At 36.4% G+C, this 24345-nt stretch overlaps 1 protein-coding gene across 11 annotated transcripts in view; it reads left to right on the forward strand.

Moving 5' to 3' along the window:
* The window catches only part of MAST4 (microtubule associated serine/threonine kinase family member 4), a 296539-nt gene that overhangs the window by 253959 nt on the left and 18235 nt on the right, over nt 1–24345 (forward strand). For all 11 annotated transcript variants that reach the window (XM_080573069.1, XM_080573072.1, XM_080573073.1 and 8 more), the window contains 9 exons: nt 2937–3004; nt 5476–5561; nt 13882–14090; nt 14806–14944; nt 15988–16120; nt 16823–16988; nt 19933–20034; nt 23209–23331; nt 23574–23686. In XM_080573069.1, the coding sequence (XP_080429195.1) occupies nt 2937–3004; nt 5476–5561; nt 13882–14090; nt 14806–14944; nt 15988–16120; nt 16823–16988; nt 19933–20034; nt 23209–23331; nt 23574–23686 (1139 nt within the window). The remainder of the gene's footprint in view (nt 1–2936; nt 3005–5475; nt 5562–13881; nt 14091–14805; nt 14945–15987; nt 16121–16822; nt 16989–19932; nt 20035–23208; nt 23332–23573; nt 23687–24345) is intronic.

The raw sequence follows: 24345 nt of genomic DNA on the forward strand, positions 1-24345 counted from the left end.
TTCCTCAGCAAGAGTAAGAAATCTGACACTAAGTTAGTTTTATGATGTCTTCAAACGTTTTTAAACAGCTTATTCGGGACAGAAGTCTGGAGACAAGGTTACATACAAGTAAGGGATACTATTTTCTCAGACTGAGTATTTATTTTATGTGAGTGTACTTTATCTAGAACACATAATTGCATTTCATAAATTGAATATTGATGAATATTGAATATTCATAAATTAAATATTGATGAATATTACTTAAAATTTGAAACATTCCAGGATAATTGATTTTTTTTTTCCTGTGGGAAAAAATGGACTATGTGGTTTGTCAGTAAATACTGAGAGGTATATGATGTATGGGTTACTGATCATTCAATTGAAGACTTGGGTAATTAAATTACTTTGTATATCATTTTAAATGTTAATATGTATGTAGATCTGTAATCAAATAATTCGGACAGTGTGATTCCTTTTACTGCTTTCCTGTTTGCCCACAAAAAGTGACATTTATAAGCAGTATAAGTCACTGTGCATTGACTTCCTAAATGATCTGAGTTTGTTTTTAAATTAGTACCTCTATGTAAAAGGACATCCCATAAGCAAAAATAAAAAGAATGTTATGCCCTTGAGTTAATCATGTACAGAGAGAATTATTTGGAAGCACTGTATTCAATAGTATAAAAATATTGCAGGAAGATCATTTGCCTGAGAGAGCTTTTAAATGTCTTGTATCCAAAAATGGAAAATATTTTTAAAATATTTAAAAAGCAGAATATATATATAGCAGTGTATATATATATATGTGTATATATATGTATATATATATATACCTGAAGGATGTCTGACTGTGATAAGCGGAGTTACTGATATATACATATATATATTTATATATATATATAAAATATATATATATATATATATATAAGTAACTCCGCTTATCCTGACACACAGAATTGTATTTCCAAATAAGCTGTTCAATTATGCCTGCAGTGTTTGTAAATGTTCGTGGAAGGGATTTCACTCCTCTGCAGAGAAAAACAGTATAATGCTTCAGCCCCTTCTCTACTTCCCTCCTTTGTTTGCTGCCATTGCTGTAGTATCCTTTCTTTGAGTGAAATGATGCATGCATTACTTGGAGATAATGCCAGATAAATTTATACTGTAGTGAAAGCAATACCACAACAGATTCATCACTTATCAGAGACTGGTGGCTGCATTTCTGAAGAGTTCCCCAGGGAGAAATTTTTCCCCCTGGTTTTAAATTACCATCTTTACCTTTTTGAATCATGAGTCTTCAGAAATGGTTTAAATCAATGAAAGAAAAAGAGCAGATGTTTAATGGTATTTAGATGAGTTTTAAAAATCTCTTCAGGCATTTCAAAATGGTTCCATGGCTCTGTGTTTTGAAAGCTGACTCTTGGTTCCATTCCATTACTACTTACTGTTTGCAAATAATATGTATTTCTCAGATAATGGATATTTTGCAAAAGTTCTGTTTAAAAATGGCTCATTTTAATTTGCTATTTCTGAAAATAATTTCAGTTGAGAAGGCTGTCAAAGTATATTTTTCTAGCATGCTTGGTTCTCACCTATACTATACAGGTTTCATCAACACTTCCATTATAAAACCCTCATGTTCATGAAACTGAGTTTTGACAGGAAAATCCTCTCTAACTTGGAATTTGGCCTGTATTGTTTTAGCTTAGGCTCTATTTTTAAAATGTTTATTCTCACTGGAGATTTTTTTATTGTTCATTGACATATTTAGAGGGTTTTTTTTGTATCTTTCTAGCTTCTGATAGATTCTAAAGATCTGTGTCATTTTTTGTTGTTGTTTTTTAAGTTGTATTTCAAGTACTTTTCATTCTTACACTTTAAAAAAGTGTTTTGTATAGTGATTATGTGTGAAAGTTATTCCTTAAATCTGTTCCACAAGAAAATTATCTACATGGTTAATTTGCTGTTAATGATTAAACTAAGTGTTGTTCAGATTGTTACCTAGAATTTCACTTGTAATAGTCACTTATTATGTAGAAAAACCCAGTTTAGATATTCTATGTGAATATTCAGTTATTCTTCATATGCGTAAGTTAACAGTACTGACAATAAAATTGTATCTCTCAAGTTTCAGGTTGTTTTCTCTGTCATATAACTCTGATAAAATGGGCATCTTTGGCTCTGAAGAGTATATAATTAACTATGTATATGATTAAAGTAATACCAAGCTTCCCAGGGTCTTTTAGCTACCAGCTGTCCTGTTTAGCTTTTATTACCCAGAGGAATTCTTAGTTCTTGTGCCACTGGAGTACAGAATAGACTTAGGAACCCTGCACCATAGGCTAATACTCGCAGGAACAACTTGGTAAACTTGGTAAAGCTGAAAAATGTAAGCATTTCCCGGAGAACTAGTCTATGTTAGTGACTCCACAGATGATAAGCTTATAGGAAGAAAAAGGCTTTTAACTGTTTCTGTTAGGCATATCAATCAGTATTTCTGTGCATACGATGCAGACGATTTGGAATCTGTATCTGTCTGAACTAGAAGCTTTTTGCTCCAACTGGGAAGCTTTCAGCAGCACATTAAGGATAGGGCACACTATTAACGCCTACCTAGTATGCTACAATTCTCATGAGTTTTAGCACATTATTGCTGTCTTTTCCTTAATGCTCAAATCACACATAGACCACAGAATTCCAACATTTCAGCAGTCACAACACTATTGCTTTTCGTTGGTACTTGGCTGTTTGAAGATTACATGGACATCGAATAGCAAGTCTTCTTTTTCCATGTGGTATTTATCCCCTAAATGCTTAGAGACATCGTAAGAGTTATTTGGCAAGAACTACAGATAGTACAGCATGTTTACTAATGATTCCAGAAAAATGTAATTTCTCAGATTTTAGTTCTTGTACTTCCTTTGTACTTACTGTATTCTAATCTTTGCTTCTAGAAATAGCTCAGCTAGCTAACTGTGACAGTGGGACAGCAGAAACTCTGGAAATGGATGAATCAATAAGTGTAAGTTTTCCTGTTACAATGCTACTTCTGCTGAATTGGAGCAAGGAAAAAGAAATGTGTTGTTACCCGTCACTGTCTTTTATTTTTGTCCTAGTATGTGTAAATTGATTGAATGGAACAGATGCTAATCCTTAGACTGTTGCAGAGGTGAGCACCATGGTGCTCAGCAAACAGAGGGATCATGAAAAATATCAGAACAAAACATTCTACCTATATTCCTAGATGTTGCGTTATCTGGCTTCTGTGAAGCTGCAGTAACCACCGCGTGAAGGCTGTTTTACTACAGTTTCCATCACTGCTTCTTTCATTTCTGTTTATTGTAATTATTTTCTTTTTAAGAGGATTTTAATACCCTTTCCTTAGAAATAAAGTGTTTTAAAGCATTTTTAAGACAGTCTGTTTGCAGAGGCAGCTAATGATCAAAGAGTCTGAACAGGTACAGTCAAGCCATGAGGAGGAAATGAGCATGTTAGCAAATAACCTGTTTCAGAAAGTTAGTTTGCAGTCTGGAAGATGCTGCATTATTCTTTTGAATAGGTGTTTGAAAATATTTCACTACAATAATGGATATCTTACAGTAGTATTTTGTCAGATGCTTGTTCAAAAGAAAAAATGAGTTGGTAGAGGTGATTGGGCTGGTTATTGCAGTGGGTTTAAATTCTGTCAATTTAAATTCTTTTAAAAAGATGTTATTTGTACTTTTTGGATGTCGGCCAACAGACTAAATGCAGTTCTTGCAATTAACAGTTGATTTGCAGTGCAAAGGGGTAGAAAAAGCCAATGCAATTTGGGGGGTAGCAGGGAGAATGGAAGGTCACACAGGTAGTTCAGTAATACTTTACTGGCATTTTTAAGTATTAGTAGAGTTTAAAATAGAGCCATGGGGTATCTGTTAAGCTAGTTTTGATATGCTATGGGAAGGACATCATCCTGTCCTAAATGTCCTGTTATCTTGAGAAGATTTCCGATTTTCTGGCCAAATACCATCTGTAAAGGCTTCCATAGTTGTAATGTGAATGGTGTTTCTCACTCTGCTGCTTTCATTCTTCTGCATTTAAAATACTGTATTAGACCTGAGCACTGTTTAGAGGAAGGATATTGACAAATTGGAGATAAAAAAAAAAAATAGAATAACTAAAATGCTGAAGGGAAGTTCTGAATTACAGGGTGAATATAAAGATACAGACTGGCTTAGCAATAGCTACTGAAACTGTAATTCTGAAAGTATTTGTACTGTGCAAATGCAAATTCCAAAGTTGAAGAAATAAAAGATAGTGCAGTGTAATAAAGGAGTATGTAACTGGGGAGGAGGTGTGATGGAATGATATCAGGAAAGAAGAGTGTGGGGTGAATATCTGGAAACATTTTCTCAAATGCGGTTGTGGAATAAATGTAAGATAAAATGACACATGAAAAGTGTCAGGAAGCGTATCTTAAAAGTAAAGTACAGAATCATTCAATATCATAAATATGTAATTAGGGAGAATCCTGTACTGGCAGGCACATAGCCTAAATAATGTAATATATAAATTCTTTCTGCTCTTGCGTAATTCATTCTATTAACATATTCACTAATCTTGTACTGAAATGTTTCTTTAGCAACCATTTTATTGAAAATGTTCCAACCAGATCTACTTTCAACTTTAACTGTTACTGAGCTACCTAGATAGGGATCACAGAACTCTTTGGAGATTTGGGAAGCATCATGATAAGGATCTTGTGGGTTTGGAGTAAGGAACTAGGGAGTCTGCGCATACACACGCACCTCACACCCTGCATTTCTAATTTACACTTATATCTTCAAGATTCATTAAAATTACAGCTAGAAAGAAGGTTGTACAGTATTCAAGACAACTCCATTTTGAAAATGTTCTGGCATCTAAGTAGGTGAAAGTGACCCCTATCATGGTAGAAGTATTGCATTTTTATCCTCCATATTTTTCTTTGTGCCTGTTTCCACAGTCTGTACTAAATTGTGTCACAGTCCTAACATTAGTTAGAAATGTACAAAATATTTGCATTAGCAAGAGCTCATCTACTTCTGTTACTACCAGGCTGTACCGGTACAGAATCAGATTTACTCAAATGGGAGGGCAGTGGCCAGAGAGTGCCTGGTGGGATTCACAGAAGTGTGTAACTCCAGATAAGAATTGCTCATTACTCCTTTATCAGAAGTCATTATGCATGTATTCTGTGACCCTGGTATGTAGGTGAGGGGACAGACAGCTCCAATATAGCAGATACCTTTTTAGTAAAAACGCAGCTTTGCCTCAAAAACTCCTCAGGTCCCTCATTTTAGCAGCTATGTGGTCAACTGGCCAGAGCTTTCAGAGATAGTTCACCTGGATGTGACAGACTCATGATAGTTGATGCTTTGGTTTGTTTTTTGTTTTTCCCTATTTTTTCTCTGGGGGGGGAGGGGTGGGAAGTAAAATACTGTGCTAACTGTGTTATTCTCTTTTACTTTGAAGACCTCTAATACCTCACTGCAGCTCAGGAGGAAACCTCGGGAAAGTGATTTTGAAACAATTAAACTGATCAGTAATGGAGCTTATGGGTGAGTAATCTTTGAGTATAACAACCCTTTCGCATTTCGTTTTTGCCTAACTTCCCATTATTTCTGCAGGAATAGTTATGGGAGGGAGTTGTTTGCACTGCTGTTTTCTTAATTCTGCTTTCTTCCTTAGCAGCTAATACTTGAAGTTCGTAAGAAAAACTTTTTGGTAGCCTCCTAAGCAATGGTGAATTGCTGTATACTGTAGTACATTAATATACTAAATATTATATCACAAAGATTTTTCAGAAATAGGTTTCATATAATGCCAAAGATTAAATCTGAATAAGTTAAAAGATAGACTTAAAGCCACCTTTTTAACACTGGAAACAGCTGATGTTTATGCATATCTGAAACGGAATGAAACTGCATCTTTAAGGGAGACAGGTTGTTAAAAAGTGCTTATTTGACCTAAAAATACTGGTAAAGTAGAAACAAATTTCCATAAGTAGCGCTAAACTGCTTAAGTAGCGCTAAACTGCTTTATTCCTTCTTTATGGACTCTCATCTATCCTCAGATTTTACCAAGACAACTTTCAAGGAATTACTTTTTCTTGGTTGAATTCTCTGAGTACTTGGAAAGTACACAGTTTACTTCTCAGTGGTATGTGAGTCGTTTGCAGATAATCCTGGAAGACCAAGTGAGAATTACATTAGCACAAGCCTTAAGTGAACATGAATTATTCTGTGGAATTACACTGCAGGGATTATGCCTGCCAGTAGACAGAATTCCTATCTTTAGTCTTATTTGTGATCAAGTGCTGCCTATAAGACCTTTGGCTCCTTCTCAACACTAAAATGTGTCAGAATAGGAACTGTTGTTGATTTAACCTGAGAACTGTATTGGTTCAAAATAAAGAGTTTTCTGTCTGGAGTTCAGGAGCCCATCACCAAACGAGGTCATGTCACGGAACAGCAGTGAGGGAAAGGGCTGTGCTGTTCTCAGTGCAAATCACATTAGACTGTGTCTGCTCTGTGCTGCCTGTACTTGAGGTGGGAAACAGCAGCTATCTGATAGGTGCTGCCTGTACTTGAGGTGGGAAACAGCAGCTATCTGATAGGACTCTTTAAAAAGACCCTGTACATAGAAGAGAAAGCACCCGTGATATACCCACTGGAATTATGCATGCTTTTTTAATGGTCTGAGGATTATGGGTACAGTAATGCCTCTCCCTGGTCATATTTAGTTAAAGGCAACCCCGAACTCTGATGGGACAGGTGGTGTTTATTGCTTCTCATCATGACCGCATATGTGGGAGGGTATTACTTGTGTCCAGACCTGCTTACATAGTTCGGCAAAAAGCCTGAAGGAGGTAGCATAATTTGCATTAAAGTTATGTAAATATCCAAATACAGCTTTTCAATGTTCAACCTCTTAACAGTTCATTTTCTCAGAATTTCTCCCTAGGCAAACTCATTACTGTATGCTAGTTTCTCCAAATTACCCTAAGACTTCAAAAGCCTTTCTTCTGGCACTTAGCAGTAGCTGCTGCTCCACTCCCTGGCTGCATCCCTTCTTCCTTCCCTTGGCAGATGCTTAGCTCCCTCCCTCCCTCTTTCATCTCCTACCCAATTTCCTCTTTGTCTTACTGGAGGAAGAGAAGAAGAACCATGTGGGGTAGGTCCATGTCAGAGAAAAGGGCGTCTGAGTCACTGGACCTGCCCAGCTTCTTACAGTTTTAGGTTGGTGTGCAATGGAGAAAAGAGGGAGTGGTGGCAGACAGGCATGCTGCAACCAGCAGTGTGAGGCTGGCCACCAGAAGTCAGAGGTGCAGTAGTCCTGGGGCTCTTGCTTCATACATTTTAAAGCCGGAAGAAGTCCTGATGAACCATTAAGAAATACAGACTGAGAGAGCTATCTGTTTGAAACAAGGGACAAGTAAGGATGAAAAGCCCAGGCTTTCTATGGCACATATGATGTAGGCATGTAGGATATTTTTTCTTGTGCTTGTGGCAGGGAAAATAAATACTTACTGGGTGAAACACCTTTCTAATACGCATAACAGGTAAAATTGTCATAGATGTCGTAAAAATTTGTTGAGACCCCCATAAATTTGTGAGGAAAGGGAGAGCTGATTGAGGTTGAACAGCATGGAGTGTATCTGGATTCTGTATGAATCATCATAGCCTTTGTTGACTGTTGAAATAGAGATATGCTGGTGGTAATAATCAGCTTTAGTGGAGTGCTATTGTTTCCATGCTTAAGCAAACAACAACAAAGTGCGTTTTGTTGGTTGGGATTTTTGATTTAAATCGTTACTTCTTACAAGAAAAATCAGCAAGAAAGAAAGAGATACAGCCAAATACTAACTAATTTAGAGGAAAAGGAATAAATTCAATGAACTGTGTGGAAATAGACTTTTTAAAGTATTTGCTCATCACTTTCAAAAGTGATGTTAGCATCTCGTCTTTAACGTTGCTCAAAGTTTTGCAAAGTTTTGGAGGCTTAAACTCAAATTCTCTATTATCACTTTTTTAAGAATTTCTGTTTGCTTGAATTTCTCTGCTAAGTCAGATAAAAGGGACAGTATTATTAACAGACTTCTGATGAGTATCACGTGTTCTTTTTCTTGACAATTGGTGATTGTTTTTTTTCAAAACTTACAGCAAAGTTTAGAAGGGAGCACATCACTGTTACCTGTATATTTTTTAAGCCATCTACAAAATGAAGTGTAATTAATCAACAATATCTGTTCATCTGTAAATACAATGCAATAAACTGACCCATAGGCGTTTATTGCACTTTATTACAAGTATAAGCAGCTGAAATAAAAGTTACTGTTACTATGCTACAAGTGTTTTTTTCTACTTCCATGCTTTTCCAGGCCATTAACTTTTTGAAATAACGTGAATGTGTGAATTCTGCATGAGCTTCATTGATTTATTCTCCATCAGTGGGCATATTTTGTGCTCTGACATATTAAATTTAGTATGCTATTACAATACTTATTTTGAGAATATAAGGGAGGTTTTCCTTCTGAAGCAATTCAAAAAATACATATATACATTGTGGTGTTTTTGACTTTATTGTGGTGTTTTTGCCTTCATTAGTGAAATGGAAAGCTTTGCTTGACAGGGTGATTGTTGGTCTTCGCATGCTGTAGCAGAGATTTGTCAGATATGTTAAACTTGATGAGTTTAAATATAAGCTATTGGTTTTGTGAAGGTTTGAGTAAATATCTTAGGATTTCTCTGCTTTTAATTGTTTGGGTAAACTCATTTGTAGTGCAATTAAATGACTGTATAGTAGATGATGTGTATCAGGCTGGGAATATACAAGAAGTTAAACAAGCTGTGAATCAGTAAACATGTAGGACACTGGCCAAGTCACTAATGGTTTCACAAGCTGTCTATCTGACTTGTTTTCAGCCAGCCAAAATTTTCCTTTTCATACTTCCCAAATATTAAACTTTTACTGCACTCAAAGCAACATTTTTTTTCCGTTTTTCAGCTTCTGAGAGGTCGCAAGTAGTCCCCCTCTTTAAGGTGGCATCAGCCTGCTCTCCTGAGCTAGCTCAACAAAACGAAGATTGTTTGATTTCAGGGAGGGGAGTGATGTTAGTTCAGTTGGTCTTTACTAATGTTTGACTGTGTCTCCTTAAAGCAAATACATGATACCGCATCTAGCAGGAGTGTTTTCACTTCTACAGAAAGAGATGTGTGTAATGAATAAGTACATGGCCTACTGGCTAATTGTGTCACTAGATAAGTTTCACAACTCATCAGCAATGTTGGCTTGAGCAGCTGCTGCCCCTAACCTGTGAATACTCATTATTGTCTCTTCTACTTGCTCGTGTTTAGTTGAGTTGAGAATGGTACTAAATAGCACCACCTCAGAGAGGACTGCAGATCAAGTAAACTGTATTCCTTTTTTTTTTTCTTACCTTTTACCTCTGTGGGTGACTGGTCTACACAGAGTAAGAGGTTTTAGCTCCTAGATGCCCATAGCTTTAAAGAGCAGCTTAAAAACAAGGCTGGCAGTTTCTGTGCTAGGTATCTTATATTCATCATTCATTGTGGGCTTACACAAAATAGTGAACTTTGAACTCATGGACTTCATTGTTCTAGAGTGAGCCTCCCTTCTCAGTACAGCACAGGCCAAGTGTACTCTTTCTTTTGTAGCTAATACATATGTGAGGATCTAATATTGATAGCTAATACAATCTTCTCTGATGGTAGAGAAAGGTTGTTACAGTACTGAGGGTTTCAAATTGTGTAGTTCCTGAATGTGCAGTGTGCTACAAACTGGTGAAGAACTCAGTTTCTCAAGCTTTTATTTTCCAAATACGGAATAGTTCTTACTGAGCTTATTTACAGAAAATCTGACAGTGGTTTCATCACTGTGCATCAGTGTTTACTGGCTGCCATAAAGATAGAAGAAGTTGTTTCAGTTACACATGGACAGATGGTTTGTCTGGCCAAAATTTGTGACATGTTGATACAAATAGGACTAGTACCACGAATCACAGCTATCCTGTTCTTTCTCAGATGGCTAGGATCTTGTACACTACTGTGCAGAATAGGATATATCCAAAATGTTGCTGAGACGAAGCTGTGCACTTCACTTACACCACACTGGATGCTTATCTTAGGAATGCTGCAGTGCTTTTGGCAGCATTACTTCCTTGCCCACAAATAAATCTGATGTGGTGATGCACATTTTCTAGCTAGGAGGTGGTACAGTGTTGCTTGTGAGTCCTGGTCTTAAATAACTATCTGTAAACTTTACTGTAGTGCTGTGATATGAATCGTGGCCTCACAAATGGCTGCCCTGCACTGGAGACAATTCAGACATAATTCCAGGGTAGTACAGAACTTAGCAGTCTCTTCTCAGGATGTTGCTTGTGAAAATGAAGCATAGTGCTTGGTTAGCAGCTGTAACTTTTGAACAGTGAATATAGAAAGTACAGTACCTTTGTTTCCACAAGGAGTTCAAGGTCCTTTGACAAATAAGAGAATCAGGTCAAAGCAAATCACACGGCAACATTAACCTCAGGCACTGAATGTAGATGAGATTGTAAAATATATCTAAAATTTGAAGTTATGGAAGAGCTAGGCCTAGTAAAGTAGGCCTGAAGCCTGTGAGTAATTTAAGGAAAAAACAGGAATTTTTGTTGTAGGATTTGAAGTGTAGGTTGCATATTAGTTAAGTTGAACCAGTTCAAGAATGAAGTTAAACATTGTTTTCATTTTTCTTGTCATCTCAACACATGTGCATAGTGTTTTATATTTGTGCCTATCTAAAGGTGTTGTAGAAATGCTTGTTCAAGCTGAGTGAAAGACTTACGTTGGAAGTGGAAGGAGGCAGTGTTTGGACAATCCCAGAAGTTATTAATTTCTTGAGTGGATGGAGAGGGCAATCAAATGTTCTGGGTGTTCCTAATACATTTCTCTTGTATTAAAGGAATCCTCAAATTTACAGTTCTCTTTATAACATACCAAAAATTATGAACTGAGCATTTAGTGATCAATGCCAGGAAAATGGGAGTGAGGTATTGTGTTCTCATAAAAGCACATATAAAGCAAAGATAAACTTCTGTCTAATGCTCCGGGAATAGCATCCTGAAAAGTAAAGAATAGAGAGCAACAGAGGATAGTCAGCCTGTGGGGAAAAGAGAGTGCGTTCAGTGCAGGAATTAGGAAAGTGTAGCAAGGAACAGCTTCAGGGAATGGAAAGGGAAACAGAAAGGCCATCCCAATCTTCTTCGTGACTAATTATTCAATAGCAGAAGCATACTTCAAAGACGGCAAGTAAGGGTTCAAAATAAAACAGTCAATGTGTAGCAGAACTCACTGTGGTTGATCTTTTCTTTGTACTTGGAAGTTCAGCGTCTTCGATGTCTTGGTATCTATGTGCTTTACTCCAAGCTTTCCATTTTTTAGATTAAGTTGGGGTCCCAGGAAGGTTGCTGTGTTGGTTTATTTCAAATGCACAACCTTTTATTTTCTTTTTTTTCTTTTTTTTTTTTTTTTTAATTTAACGTTGGGGAGGGGAAGAGTTGCATTTTCTATATATCATTTTAGTCACATTTCAGCAAATTCTAATACTGCCTTCCAAAGGGTGGGAGCTGAGAACCACATGTGTCTGAGTGTACAGGATGCAGTTGTAAAAGACCGTGCCTTGCTAAGTACTGGTATGCTAGGGAAATGCATAGCTGTTGTGAATTGGGAGCATCCTGAAGGGAGAGAGGTGGTTTGCAATAGGAATACTTTGCTTCTGCTCAGGGCATAGTTTTCTTTATAATGATGCTTGCTCAGGTTACTGTGAGAGACAACATAGGGTGTGTGTAAGTAATGATACGCATTTTTGTATATTGAAGATCTTTTAAAATCACTTTGTATCATATAAACAGAGTATACGTATCTAAGTGCAAGAGAGAGAACTGTGTTGCATTTGTCTTGTGAATATGGTATACTGATTTTTTTCTAAGGAGTTGTGGATAACTGAATTCTAGTGCAAATTTATACAATTATCTGCCTGCAACTACAGGGCTAGAGAAAGTAATTTAGAGAACTGCTGAAAAAGTAGCCAGCATGTCTCAGATATTTTACTGGATTGAATAGTTCAAACTTACCAGTTTTTCATCTTTAAATACAGTAGCAACAACTCTACAGATGCTACCATAGGAAAAGAGGTGTTTCATTTTTTTAAAGTGTTGAGGCTTCAGGCGTGTGAAAGACCCACTTTTCTACAAGCCAAAAATGCACAAAGGAACTGAAAAAGGGAAAAGAAAAGATGAAATTACAGGAGGTTAAGAAATTTAAGACAGATGAACAGCAGGTAGTAACAAAAGAGAGAGGAAAAACAGAACATAAAGGAAAGAAAAGCAAAGGCCGAGTTGTACAGAAGAGGTGGAGAAAGAAATGAGTGTAATGGGAGTGGTAGGAAGAGCTGCAGGACAAAAGTCATGAAGCCAGCAGGGAGGAGTCCTGGAGTTGTATAACTTGGTGTTTCTTTGAGCTTGGGAGGGGCAAGGAGCAAGACCTAGTAGGAGGCATTAAGGGTGGGGTTTGTCTTTGGTTTTGCCCAAGGTGTTTTCCCCCTAGTTTCATGATGGTGTAATGTCTTTTACCTACTCTACGTTCAGACAACAAACAGCAAGGGACTATTGAAAATTTTTAGAATGAATAAGAGAAACTTTCTTGTCTAGAAAAAATATTCCACTAAGGAAAGTAGAAAGTGTTGATTTTTCCAGTGTCTGTAAGTTTTGTAGTAGTGTGAAGATGTTTTCATAAAAATCGTAAGGCAAAAATTGCTTTTTGTACTTAAATACTTGTATGCTGATAATTGGACCTCATGGGGACAACAAATTGAATTTAAAAACTACATAACTGAGTCCTGTTTTTCCCTTTATTTTCTCCTTTTTGTCCTTTCTTTCCATAATCACTCACTACTGTGGTAATTACATACTGGAGATGCTATAAGCATTAAATGCTGCAAAGTGGATTTCAAGCAAGGTATATGTTTTCAGGATTTGCCTCAAGGGATTTTGAGAAATGCAGCAGTCATGTCCTATGTCCGTGTTTCATGGCAGGTTGATTCTTTTTCCTGAGCCTTGAAAGCAAGAATGTTTGTACATTTGAGGTTTTCATTAACTTTGCTTCCCCCAGTACCTTGACCTTATCTAACCAAGTTTATAGCAAACTTTATACCCAATACCACAGTGAAATTCTGCAGGTCAAGATGCATCTTAATCCCATATTACCATGTTGTTAAAGTGATCTTTATTTTGGATTACCTACTGGTGACCTACCCCTGATATGGATCAGTGCTGATGTCAGGTTCTGAACAAGTACAGAAGATGATGCATTTTGCACCTGGCAATGAGGGAGCCACCTCATCGAGCAAATTCTGAGTAACCTTCATGAGAAACCTGTGACATGTTTTAAAATCCCCTGGACAGAGTCTGAGTCATAATTGTCTGACTGCACACTTACAGAATAAGCATTTGTCAGAATGATTTTTATCACTGTGCCATGGCTGATTTCCATATATAATCCTTTGCTGATGGAAACTCCCAGACTCTGAGCTGAGAGTGTTTGTTTCTGTTGGGGTAGGCTGTTTGGTTTGTTTGTTTTCAATTTGTGTACTAATTTGTGTTGACTGAAACTGATCCTCATGATGAAACAAAATGAGGTCTTCAGCTATTCTGTAATGTTGAAAGGTTTGTCAACTCCATTAGATTAAAACCAAGTCTTTTTACAATGTTTTGGATATATGTAATATATTGCATGTATTTATTTGTTAAATGTATTTTTTTTAAAATACATTTTTAATACAGTTAGTGCTTTTTCTTTTTCTCCCCCTTTTGGACTTCTTCAGTGCGGTTTATTTTGTGAGACATAAAGAAACCAGACAAAGATTTGCCATGAAGAAAATTAATAAACAAAATCTCATCCTTCGAAACCAGATCCAACAGGCTTTTGTTGAGCGCGATATCCTGACATTTGCAGAAAATCCTTTTGTTGTCAGCATGTATTGCTCCTTTGAAACAAGACGTCATTTATGTATGGTCATGGAATATGTAGAAGGTAAAGTGTCTGTTCTGGTTTACAGGGGAAGAGCAGGTTTTTGTCACACCAGAAAAGAAATGTAATCCCTGAAGTACATGGGAAATACCCTGTGTGTCCTCTGTACGCTGGCACTACAATTCAGGATCTAAATTTAAGAATAAGGTGGCTTTTTTTCCCATTCATTATCCCTTAGTGAGGTCTTTTAAAACACTTTTTCTCCTGCTATAATGGGGGATAACTGATCTTTGAATAAAGTTTTTCATAGACTGTAATTATAAGTATCTTACCACTCAAAGTTCATGTGAAAATGAACTTTTCTGGAGTTCAGATTTTCATTAGCATGTCTTGCGGTATTTGCAATATTTTTTGCAAAGGAAGAGGAAGAAATTCGGAAAGGTGCTGACGTTGGAGGAAGACAGTGGACAAAGACTGTGAAAGATGAATTACTTGCAGCTGAGGCTGTGGTTGTCTGAACTGTTTGTTGTTGTTGTTTTTTTTAAGTAGAAGCATGGGTTTTACTGGTTTCCAGCTGAACTCTTGTACCACTCTATCCCAGCTTCATGCTGTTTTTTCAGTTCAGTAGTTAGTGTGCTTGCATGTTAAATTGGGTCATCTGACTGGAAAATCAACATATATGACTGCAATTTGTGTCTGCTTCTGCAGCATATATGGATTATGCTTGTACACCTCAGAATTTATGGCATCATCTGGAACATTTGTCCTGTTTCCGCAGGTGGAGACTGTGCTACTTTGATGAAGAATATGGGTCCCTTACCTGTAGACATGGCAAGGATGTACTTTGCGGAGACTGTTCTGGCTTTGGAATACCTTCATAATTATGGAATTGTACACAGGGATTTGAAGCCAGACAAGTATGTATATAGAATATAACCAAAAGAGTACCTTGAGATGGTTAGATAAAATAAGAAAAGTGTAATTTTGCTGTACCAGAAATGTTTTGTTTTTTAATATCATAAATGTTACATGGATTTACAATTTCTGCCCAATATGTGAATTTTCATTATCTGTAATTACAGGGAATGTATGTTTCCAAAAGTGTTCTTTAATGTCCTTTAAGATGGAAGAGGCTATCTGAATAGATAATGAAAAATGTTCTTGTTTTTTTGGCTGAATGGAGGGCTGAAATGTTTTTTGGCATATTGGATGTTAAGGAAAAGATCTAAGTATGCTTAAAAACAGGTTAATACAAAGTATCATCAACATGCAGGTTTTTGCTATTTGCATTTACAAAAGTAAGACTGACCACTATGGAAATCTTTCCTGTTGCTTTTTTTTTTTTTTTCCCCAGTATTTAAAAATACAGAGGCTTTCCACTATGTATTTGTAGTGAAAAATATGGCTGTTGTATCTCCATTAATCTTCTCCCCATTTCACTTTAAAAAAAAAAAAAAAAAAAAAGAATCAGTCACATCTGTTGGCTGAAAATACCTTCACGGCATGACACCTCAGGCCAGTGTAGTGTTACCAGCTAACTTAATACCTGAGTTCTTTTCAAATGAATGACCCAGCTTGCTACAAGCAGAAAATGCCCACCTCACTTCAAAAGCTGGATTAATTCTATTCCAGTTCTTTCAGAATTACTATTTCTTTTTGTTCAAATAATCTAGCATTAACTTTTAACACTTAGTTGATTCTCTAAGGTGATGTGCAATTGCATATAGAAAGTTCATTTACATCTTATAACAACAGTAACATGTTTGTGACTGTCATATTCTTAACGTGTTTTGTACTTGGTTAAATTTCTTTTTAATCTGTCTTTATATTTTTGCAGTGCTGTTGAAACATTTTCCTCTGAGTATAATAATAAGGATATAATTTTGAGTATAATAATAATAATAATAAGGATATAATTTTGCATTATATCACAGTAACTTCAAATCATTCTAATTTTCAGTTTATTGGTAACGTCCATGGGCCATATAAAGCTTACAGACTTTGGTCTGTCAAAGGTGGGGCTAATGAGTTTGACTACCAATCTGTATGAGGGTCACATTGAGAAGGATGCCAGAGAATTCCTTGATAAACAAGTAAGACACAGCCTTTTTCACTTTTACATTGATTGTTTGAATGAAGTGATGTTTTGACACCAAAATGTACTATAATACCACATAAGCTGTTGTTATTTCTGCATTGGTGTTCTGGTGGTGTGTCAGTTACTTCTTCTGATGCCCTGCAGATTATGGTAGTCTTTTTTCTTTCTCCATTTGGGTCTATTAGTAAGATGAACAACCTAATTGTGTGCAAGTGAGCCTGTGAGAGAGACAAATGGAAAACTGTTTTTATAAGGAATTCAGAAGTCTCAGCAGAGTACTTGTGGAGCTCATGATGCATTGTACAACCAAGGGTGCTAAAATCCTTGATATGGCCCATTTCCCTTTAAGCATGCCTCATTACCATTGCTCACAATCTGTTCGCTGTAAAAGTTACTTAAGATAAAACTGTCACAACTTTCTTTTAAAGATAAGGATATGTTTAAATTAAATAAAATATTTGCTGTGACAGTCTCGCATGTATGAAAAACAAACTGTCCCTTGCATGACAGAAATGTAAATGTGATTACTTATATGTGTAGATAGGTCATTTAAAAATGCATTATGCAAGCTCAACAGCCTAAAATATACTGAATTTCATTTTTCTATTTTTCTACATTATTTTACATTTCAAGAGGTACAAATGATATGACATAACTAGACTGAATTTACCATCATGCTTGTTTTCTTTTGTTTTAGGTCTGTGGTACACCTGAATACATAGCTCCTGAAGTAATACTGAGACAGGGTTATGGAAAACCAGTGGACTGGTGGGCTATGGGGATTATTCTTTATGAATTTCTTGTTGGGTGTGTGCCATTCTTTGGAGATACGCCAGAAGAGCTGTTTGGACAAGTAATCAGTGGTAAGGATCATCACAAAGAACCAGATTTCTTAGTTTGCTGTCAAAAATTTCAATTTATGTTAATAGTAAAGATATTTACAGCTTTATTGATACACTAAGTTTCAAGCTAGTTTTGCTCAAAAAAGACACCATTATTTCAGTACTGTAATATTTGATTTGCTGTCAAAGCAGTAAGAATAAATATATATTAAAAGCTGAATTTACCACATATTGTTACTGAGTACAGAAGTGCAGTAATATAGAGTACAATGATGAAGCTACGCTACGCTGTTTGAAAAACAAAAGCAGAATTAGTAGAAAAGTAGTGCCTCCATGGCACAGTGTTTACAGTCTTTAGTAAAGAAATTATACCAGAGAAGAAATGGTTAAAATAAATTTGCATAAATGGGAAAATGCCTCATGACACAATGAAGAAATTAACAAAGATGTGATAAAACCCTAAAACAAGTGTCTCTCAAATAATAAATAATGAGAAAGAGAAGGAAACAAATTCAATCCACAGATTGTTAATGATTTCATTCGTGATTGTTCTAGTGTAATGTTATTTCTGTAACAGCTGTTCTTCTTTCATTTAAAATTCAATAACCTTTTAGATCTTAACCTGCAAGCTGACCCTAAGTATTGTTTTGTGGCTTGTGGCAAAACTGAATGATAATTAAACAGAATCATTTACTATCCTACCTGCTGTTTCCATAAATTTCCCAGATGCATAGATGTAGAAGGCCTCTATTTATGCTGAAAGTTCAACAGAATAGCACCTCTGTTACTGAATATTTCCCAGTCTGTTTTACAGTCTGCCTAAAAGGTCCGCTAACTAAGACCAAAACAAACAAACAAACCCAACAGAGACAAAACTAAGTGAACCTCCAGTTCCTCGTTCTCTGAGAACTCGTCAAATCCCCTTTGAACAAAAGGAATTAGTCTGTCATCATCTCACTTTTCGCTGCCTCTGACATTAAAAGCCAGACATGTTTGCACCTTTAACAAACTTTAACAAAATGTATTTGAGAGTTGTCTGTAGTATAGCAGAGCTGCCTCCTTATAAAACACCCTAGCTGTTTATGGATTTATAACTGTGCAGTTTTCTGATGTGATACACCAGAGCCTGAGTGGCAAGGAGAATCAACTGTTTAATTAACGCGAGCAGCAAACGCCGGCTTTGTTCTCAATGCCTCGTGGCTGCAGTGCAGCTTTATTCATGCTTTATTTTCCAAAGCAGATTTAGACTGCAATGGAAGCTGTAGGCAGACAAACATGGAAATAACTCATGTTTTTATTGCATTTCCAGACACATGCACATGTGTTTTTATCTTTATGCTGCCTGGCTGGGAGGATGTGGGGGGATAGTTTAAAATTAATGACCAAATTTGACTTTAGACTTTATTTCACATGTTGCACTAATTTTACACTTTATAAAGCATCATGTCAAATTATCTGTGGATGTGTATTTTTGCAAACCTGATCCATTCCCACTTACTCTACAACACCGTTGATCAGCTTACTTTCTTGTTTTAATGTTTGATTGTCATGCTTTTCCTTTTGATTTTAAATGTCTTCCTGAAATCATTCCTACTGTGAACATCTGCAAGAGAACTGTTTCCTTGGATAAGTTTCCTGTGCTAAAATATATGGTCCCGTTGTATTCAACTGAAAAAGCCATGTTACAGAACCCAACCCATAGCACAGAGTTTTGTTCCAGTTTCTGTTGGTGAAGTCTGCATTCAACTTGACAATCTACTTGTTTTAGCCCCCTCATCTTAGCTTCTTTCTTCTTTATTATGGTTTGTCTTTCCTCCCCTCAAGTTTTATGAGTAAGTGGTGGGAAGCTTCAGTGTAAACTAGGTATCTAAAATGGTAGGGTTTAAAAATAAACCTCCAGAAATGGGTTACATTTCATGCCTTTTTATTTCAGTACCTTTCTTTAAATTCCAAAATGCAAAGGTGAAACTCCTGTGTAAATTCTGATCATTATGTCTTCAATGGAGACCATTTTAAAGGAAAAAATCTAGGTCATATAATTACAACACAATCTTTAACAGCCTTCTCTGTTTTCTGAGGTCCTAGTATTCTGTTTCTCTGATACTGAAATCCTTGTACCTTCCAAGAAACTTTTGCAGGGTTTTGTCTAAACCTGCAATATATTACACTTGTAGATGCAGCTTCTGCTAAAAATCAGATGAGAATAGCTGTGTAAGCTGTCATAAAGTTCACGTTGATCTCGAAACTGGCACTGTTTTCCACTGTTTAATTTAAATCAGGGTTTGGCAGAATTTTTATTCAGCACTACCTAGATGTTGCACAGTCTAATATTGTGACTGGTGGATTTAAGTGCAACTTCCTAAGAAGTACAAAAGGCTTAATAATGTGAAAATCAGAAGAGTGAGTTTTTTCCTCTCAAGCATGAGAGACTTGGAAAAAAGCTACATTGGCATGGATCTCTCCAGAGCAGAGGCCAATACCTCAGCCCTTAGTCATGGGAGTAATGACTTTAGTGAATGTCTAGCGTTAGAGAACTACAGATGTAAGCAGTGACTCCTGGGTCAAGTCAGCTGCGTCCATCTTATCAGCAATTTCCATTGAACAGAACTAAAATTTAAACCATGATGATTTGGCAGGGAAATGGGGGGACATTGGGGAAAAAGGACAACATACAAGCCTGATGGAATTTTGCAATACTTTTCCTCGAGCCAAGCATTGCTGTATTTTGCTGTTAAACACTGTTTTGGGTTAAAGGATACTTCTGACGAAAATGGGAGCATAAAAATAAGTTTATTAAATCTGTGTAGAGAATACTAAAATCAGAAGTAATTGGTATGCAACAGAGCAATTTGGAAAAGTCTTAACTCTGACTTTACTGTTAGATTACAATGCTAGCTTTAGATAGCTTTTTCTGAATGTTGGGATCAGAATTAAATAATAAGAAACAACTGTCTTTTTTTGCTAGATGAAATCAACTGGCCTGAAAAGGATGAAGCACCACCTCCAGACGCTCAGGATCTCATTACCCTGTTGCTCAGGCAGAATCCTTTGGAAAGACTGGGAACAGGTTAGGAGAACTACTAAAAGTTTTGTTAGTGTCCTAGAAATATATTCACCAGTGGAGCTTTTGTTCACTTTTTTGGGGGGGGCGGGGGTGGAGATGGGAGGTCTGGGAAACATTTGTCGGGGCAAGTAACATGACAAGCTGTTATGGCAGGGGTTAATTTACAGATTCAAACCAGTAATAAGACCTTAAACAGATGATGACTGTCCTTTTGTGGTGTTTACATGTAGTCATTTATTCTTCTTTCACTTGAATTAGTAAAACAGAAACCTCTCAAACATCCAGTTAGGCATAGGATGGGATTACTTCATGAATGCAGTATTAAATAACTGTACACAAAAATAGAGAAGGGGAAGACGTATACAACTGATGCCCACTTTTTCAGAAGTATCTTTACCTGGCAAATTGGTTCCTCCAGGCGTTAATCAGAAATGACTGTCTGAAAGGTCCTATCATTCTCATTCAGCACTATTATATTGCGTGAAAAAGAATGGAATCAGAAGCATGAATGTTAAGGAAATAACTGGGTATTAGTGAGAATACAAACTGCCAGCTTACTCTGCTGTGGTTATTCAGTGCCGCGCTCATCCCATATCAAGTGAAGAACCTTGCATGTTGTATCCAGCATAGAGAGCCTGTACTGGCTAAGCAACGCACTGTGTGTCTATGTAAGAGAGTTTATAGGTTTGTTGATGCAGCAGGATTTACATGGGAATTCGGGTGAGATGCAGTAATGAATATTACATGTTATTTTTAAAGTGTTAGTGTATGGGACCCCTAGTCACTGACTACCATCCCACTGGGCAAAGCAAGTAAACAGAGCAAAAAAAGGCCTTCTGCACAAAAGAGACTGAATATAAACTATAGTCTTACTTGTAGTGAGTATTGTACTCCAGGAATATAAATACACTGGGACACTAAGGAAACCAAGTGGAAGGTTGAGTCAACATAACTACTTAGAAAATTCCTGGCAAAACTGAGTCCAGCAGTTAGAGTGTGATGCATATTTTTAAAGCTAAACAACAACAACAAAAAAAAGGAGAGCTTAGGGAATCAGTTTATAACTGTCCTTACCACAGCCATTCAGGGGGAACATGAGTATAGCCTAGACCCCAAGTACTGTTGACATGGTCTCAAACTACAGGTCTTCTTTTTGGAAGTGGTGTAGTGACAGAAATGACTGAACTACATGTCTCTTGCTCCCTGAGTACATGGCATCTGTATGAACAGCCCTTAGCCTTCCCGGTAGCTGATGGTCTGGAGTAAGTGGCATGCTGTAAAGCTTGTTCTTCTCTCTTGCCCCAGTGTTGAACAAAGTAAGAATGAGGGGAGGTATGATGTCCAAGATGGTTTCTCCACTTGCTTCATCTACTGCAGAAGGCACCGCTATCGAAGGCAAAATGAAAAGCCAGGGCTAGTTCTGTTCCCTTGTTTTAAATATATATGTTTTATATATTTTTTTATTTATATATATTTTTATATATATTTTTTTAATTTTATATATATATTATATTTAAATATGTATTTTATATATATGTATTTATATATATTTTACATACATATATATATTTAAACATATAACACAAAATACCTTTCTGGCATTTTCATTGTTTCATTGCCAGGATGCTCTTATCTGGTCCATTTAGCATTAAAGCAGGACTGTCAACCTGTGAGAGGCTGGATCACAAGTAAATTGGAAATTCTGCCTCTGTTTTGCTGCAGCTGGATGAGAAAGTGAATTGGCTAGAATGAGGCTGGCTTAAGTACCGTAATGGTCAGTGCAGTTACATGGAGCATCTGTTTAGTTTGTTTAGGGGCTGATTTCTTCTGACAGTTTGTAGTCTCTCAAGAGCTGGCAGTCTAAAGAAGAGAGTTCTGCAGTCATTCTTTGAAGCACAAAGGAGTGTTTAGAAACCACAACAAAGTTTTTTTAAGTGTCAGTAGCAACTCACAGAAATGGAGGCTGCAACATGGCTGGTCCCACGGGGGCACTGGAAAATAACATGGTTTATCCCAGGCTCCACCATGCATTTCAAATGACAGCCCTATCTGTTTAATAAGTATTAGCTAGCTGCATAATACTCCATGAAAACGGTAATTGTGTATTTGCTCAGGAGACCTGAGTGGCAGAGTCAAGTTGAAAGAAGAGAGACAGATACTGTACTCTTCTGAAGAAGGAAAATGACAAAAAAAAAAATCTCTTCGGGTCTTAAGTGTCTGATATCTAGTCAAGAATTACACCATTTGCTTTAACATCCCATTACTGTGTTCAGAAAAATTATCGCTCCTTGACTAGTTACTTATGATTAGATATGATTTTGGTTTCCTTTGGGAAGATTTGGCTTTCATGATTTTTTTTCCCTGCTGCAGTCAGAAAATCAAAACCCAACCTAGAAATCTTAGCACTGACTTAGAGGTCAGTGCTGGAGAATTCATGCTTTTTCCATGGCTCTGTCCTGACTTAACATTCACCTACCGAAGTTTATGCTGCATATCAAGTTGGAGTAGCTCTTGTGCTGTAGCAAATACGTTCAGTTTTCAGAATTAAATCTGTGTTTATTAAAACATCTCCCCCCATTTCCCCAGGTATTTTCAGTGTGTTAATGTGTTATTGTTTATTGTTATTTCAGTATTTTGCATTTTTACAGCTGTTGTCTGTTAATTTGAAACTAATGTAGTTGTTTAACACATTATAAAAAGTAGGCAGTAATCTATAATGAGGTAAATTGTACATTATTTCCTATAGAATTGCTTATTACTGTCTTAAAAGAAAAGGAGTTCCTAATCAGCAATGATGTTTACACTGAGCAACAATTGAGAATCATTCTTTATTACTTTATAACTTGTAATTACTTCATAACTCATGTAATGCACATGTTTACATTTTTATTTCAGACTAATGTGTGGCCAATGCATAATTAGTCTGGCCAGAAAAATAAAGATGTTAAAAGGGGGAAGAATAAGAAAAAGCAATGCCAACCCTGATGAAAAATGGCAACAAGGAGGTGCTCTGACAGGTTTAGGTGATACTAGTGAGAAAGGGTAGTAGAAGTTCGTACCTCCAGTGATGACTGTGCCTTTCCATGCTAACTTGGATTTTTTTGACCAGGGATTTAGTTGAGTTAATGTCAGTGGATTTGTTGTCATTTGCTCAGTGTTTTTCTCTGGCTCCCCCAGGTGGTGCATATGAAGTAAAGCAGCATCAGTTCTTCAGGAGCCTTGACTGGAATAGTCTGCTGAGGCAGAAAGCAGAATTTATTCCACAGTTGGAGTCTGAAGATGACACAAGTTATTTTGATAGTAGGTATTATATTGCATTAAAAAAATCAATTAACACCTTGTTGAAATAATCACTGTCTTTGATTGTGTATTTGCTTAATGTTTTGAAAATTTCCTTTGCCAGAACTCTGGCAGCTGTGCAATTTAGGTGGTGGTATGACATTTCAGGAGAACTAATAGTGTAATTGTGCTTTCAGTTAATAATAAAGCTTATTACCCTTTTCTACTTGCCAATTCAAATAATTTATTATACTTGTCTGTAGCTCGTTCTGAAAAATACCACCATATGGAAACTGAGGAAGAAGATGATACAAATGATGAAGATTTTAATTTGGAGATAAGACAGTTTTCTTCATGTTCACACAGATTTTCTAAAGTAAGTAAAAATTGCTATAATGTTAATACGTATTTTATGCATAAATGTTTTGCTGCTTTTCTAAAGTTTAGAAATGTTAGATATGAAAGAGGTGTACAGGGTGTTCGTGTACAATGTTTCTTGAAACATTAACTGAAATTTGAGTGAGAATGAAACAAGTACCATGAGTACCAAAAACATGAAAATATTGTACAAGAAAATTATTTCTTGAATCCTTAAGTAGTAGAAAATGAAATAAATAGTTTGATATTTTCTGTAGAAAATGCATGTGGGTTTTCTTTATGCATAGTTTGAATGTTGCTCCAGTTGTATCTTGCAGATGATGGCATAACAAAGATTACAGTACTAGCCTATAGTAGTGGTGAGCTTAAGTGACAATAAACTGTAAAAAAGAAGCAAAATAGTGGTCAGCATGTGATTTGGTCAAAAAAAAAAAGTGGATTTGAGTGAGTGATTTGAATGCTGTGAATTGAAGACAAAGCTGAGTGTCTGGAGGGGAAGAGATGAGAGCTAATTATTGCTGGGCAAGGAATGCAGAATGAACATACTTAGGTAATAGCGTAGATGAAAAATAGGCAGGAGATAATGGATTAAGAAGCAGAATGCCTAATGAGCATGCTTTTAATAGTAGGCAGCAGTGACTTTCAAAAGCTTTCTAT

Source organism: Anser brachyrhynchus, assembly GCF_964034855.1.
Source record: "Anser brachyrhynchus genome assembly, chromosome: Z".
NCBI lineage: Eukaryota > Metazoa > Chordata > Aves > Anseriformes > Anatidae > Anser > Anser brachyrhynchus.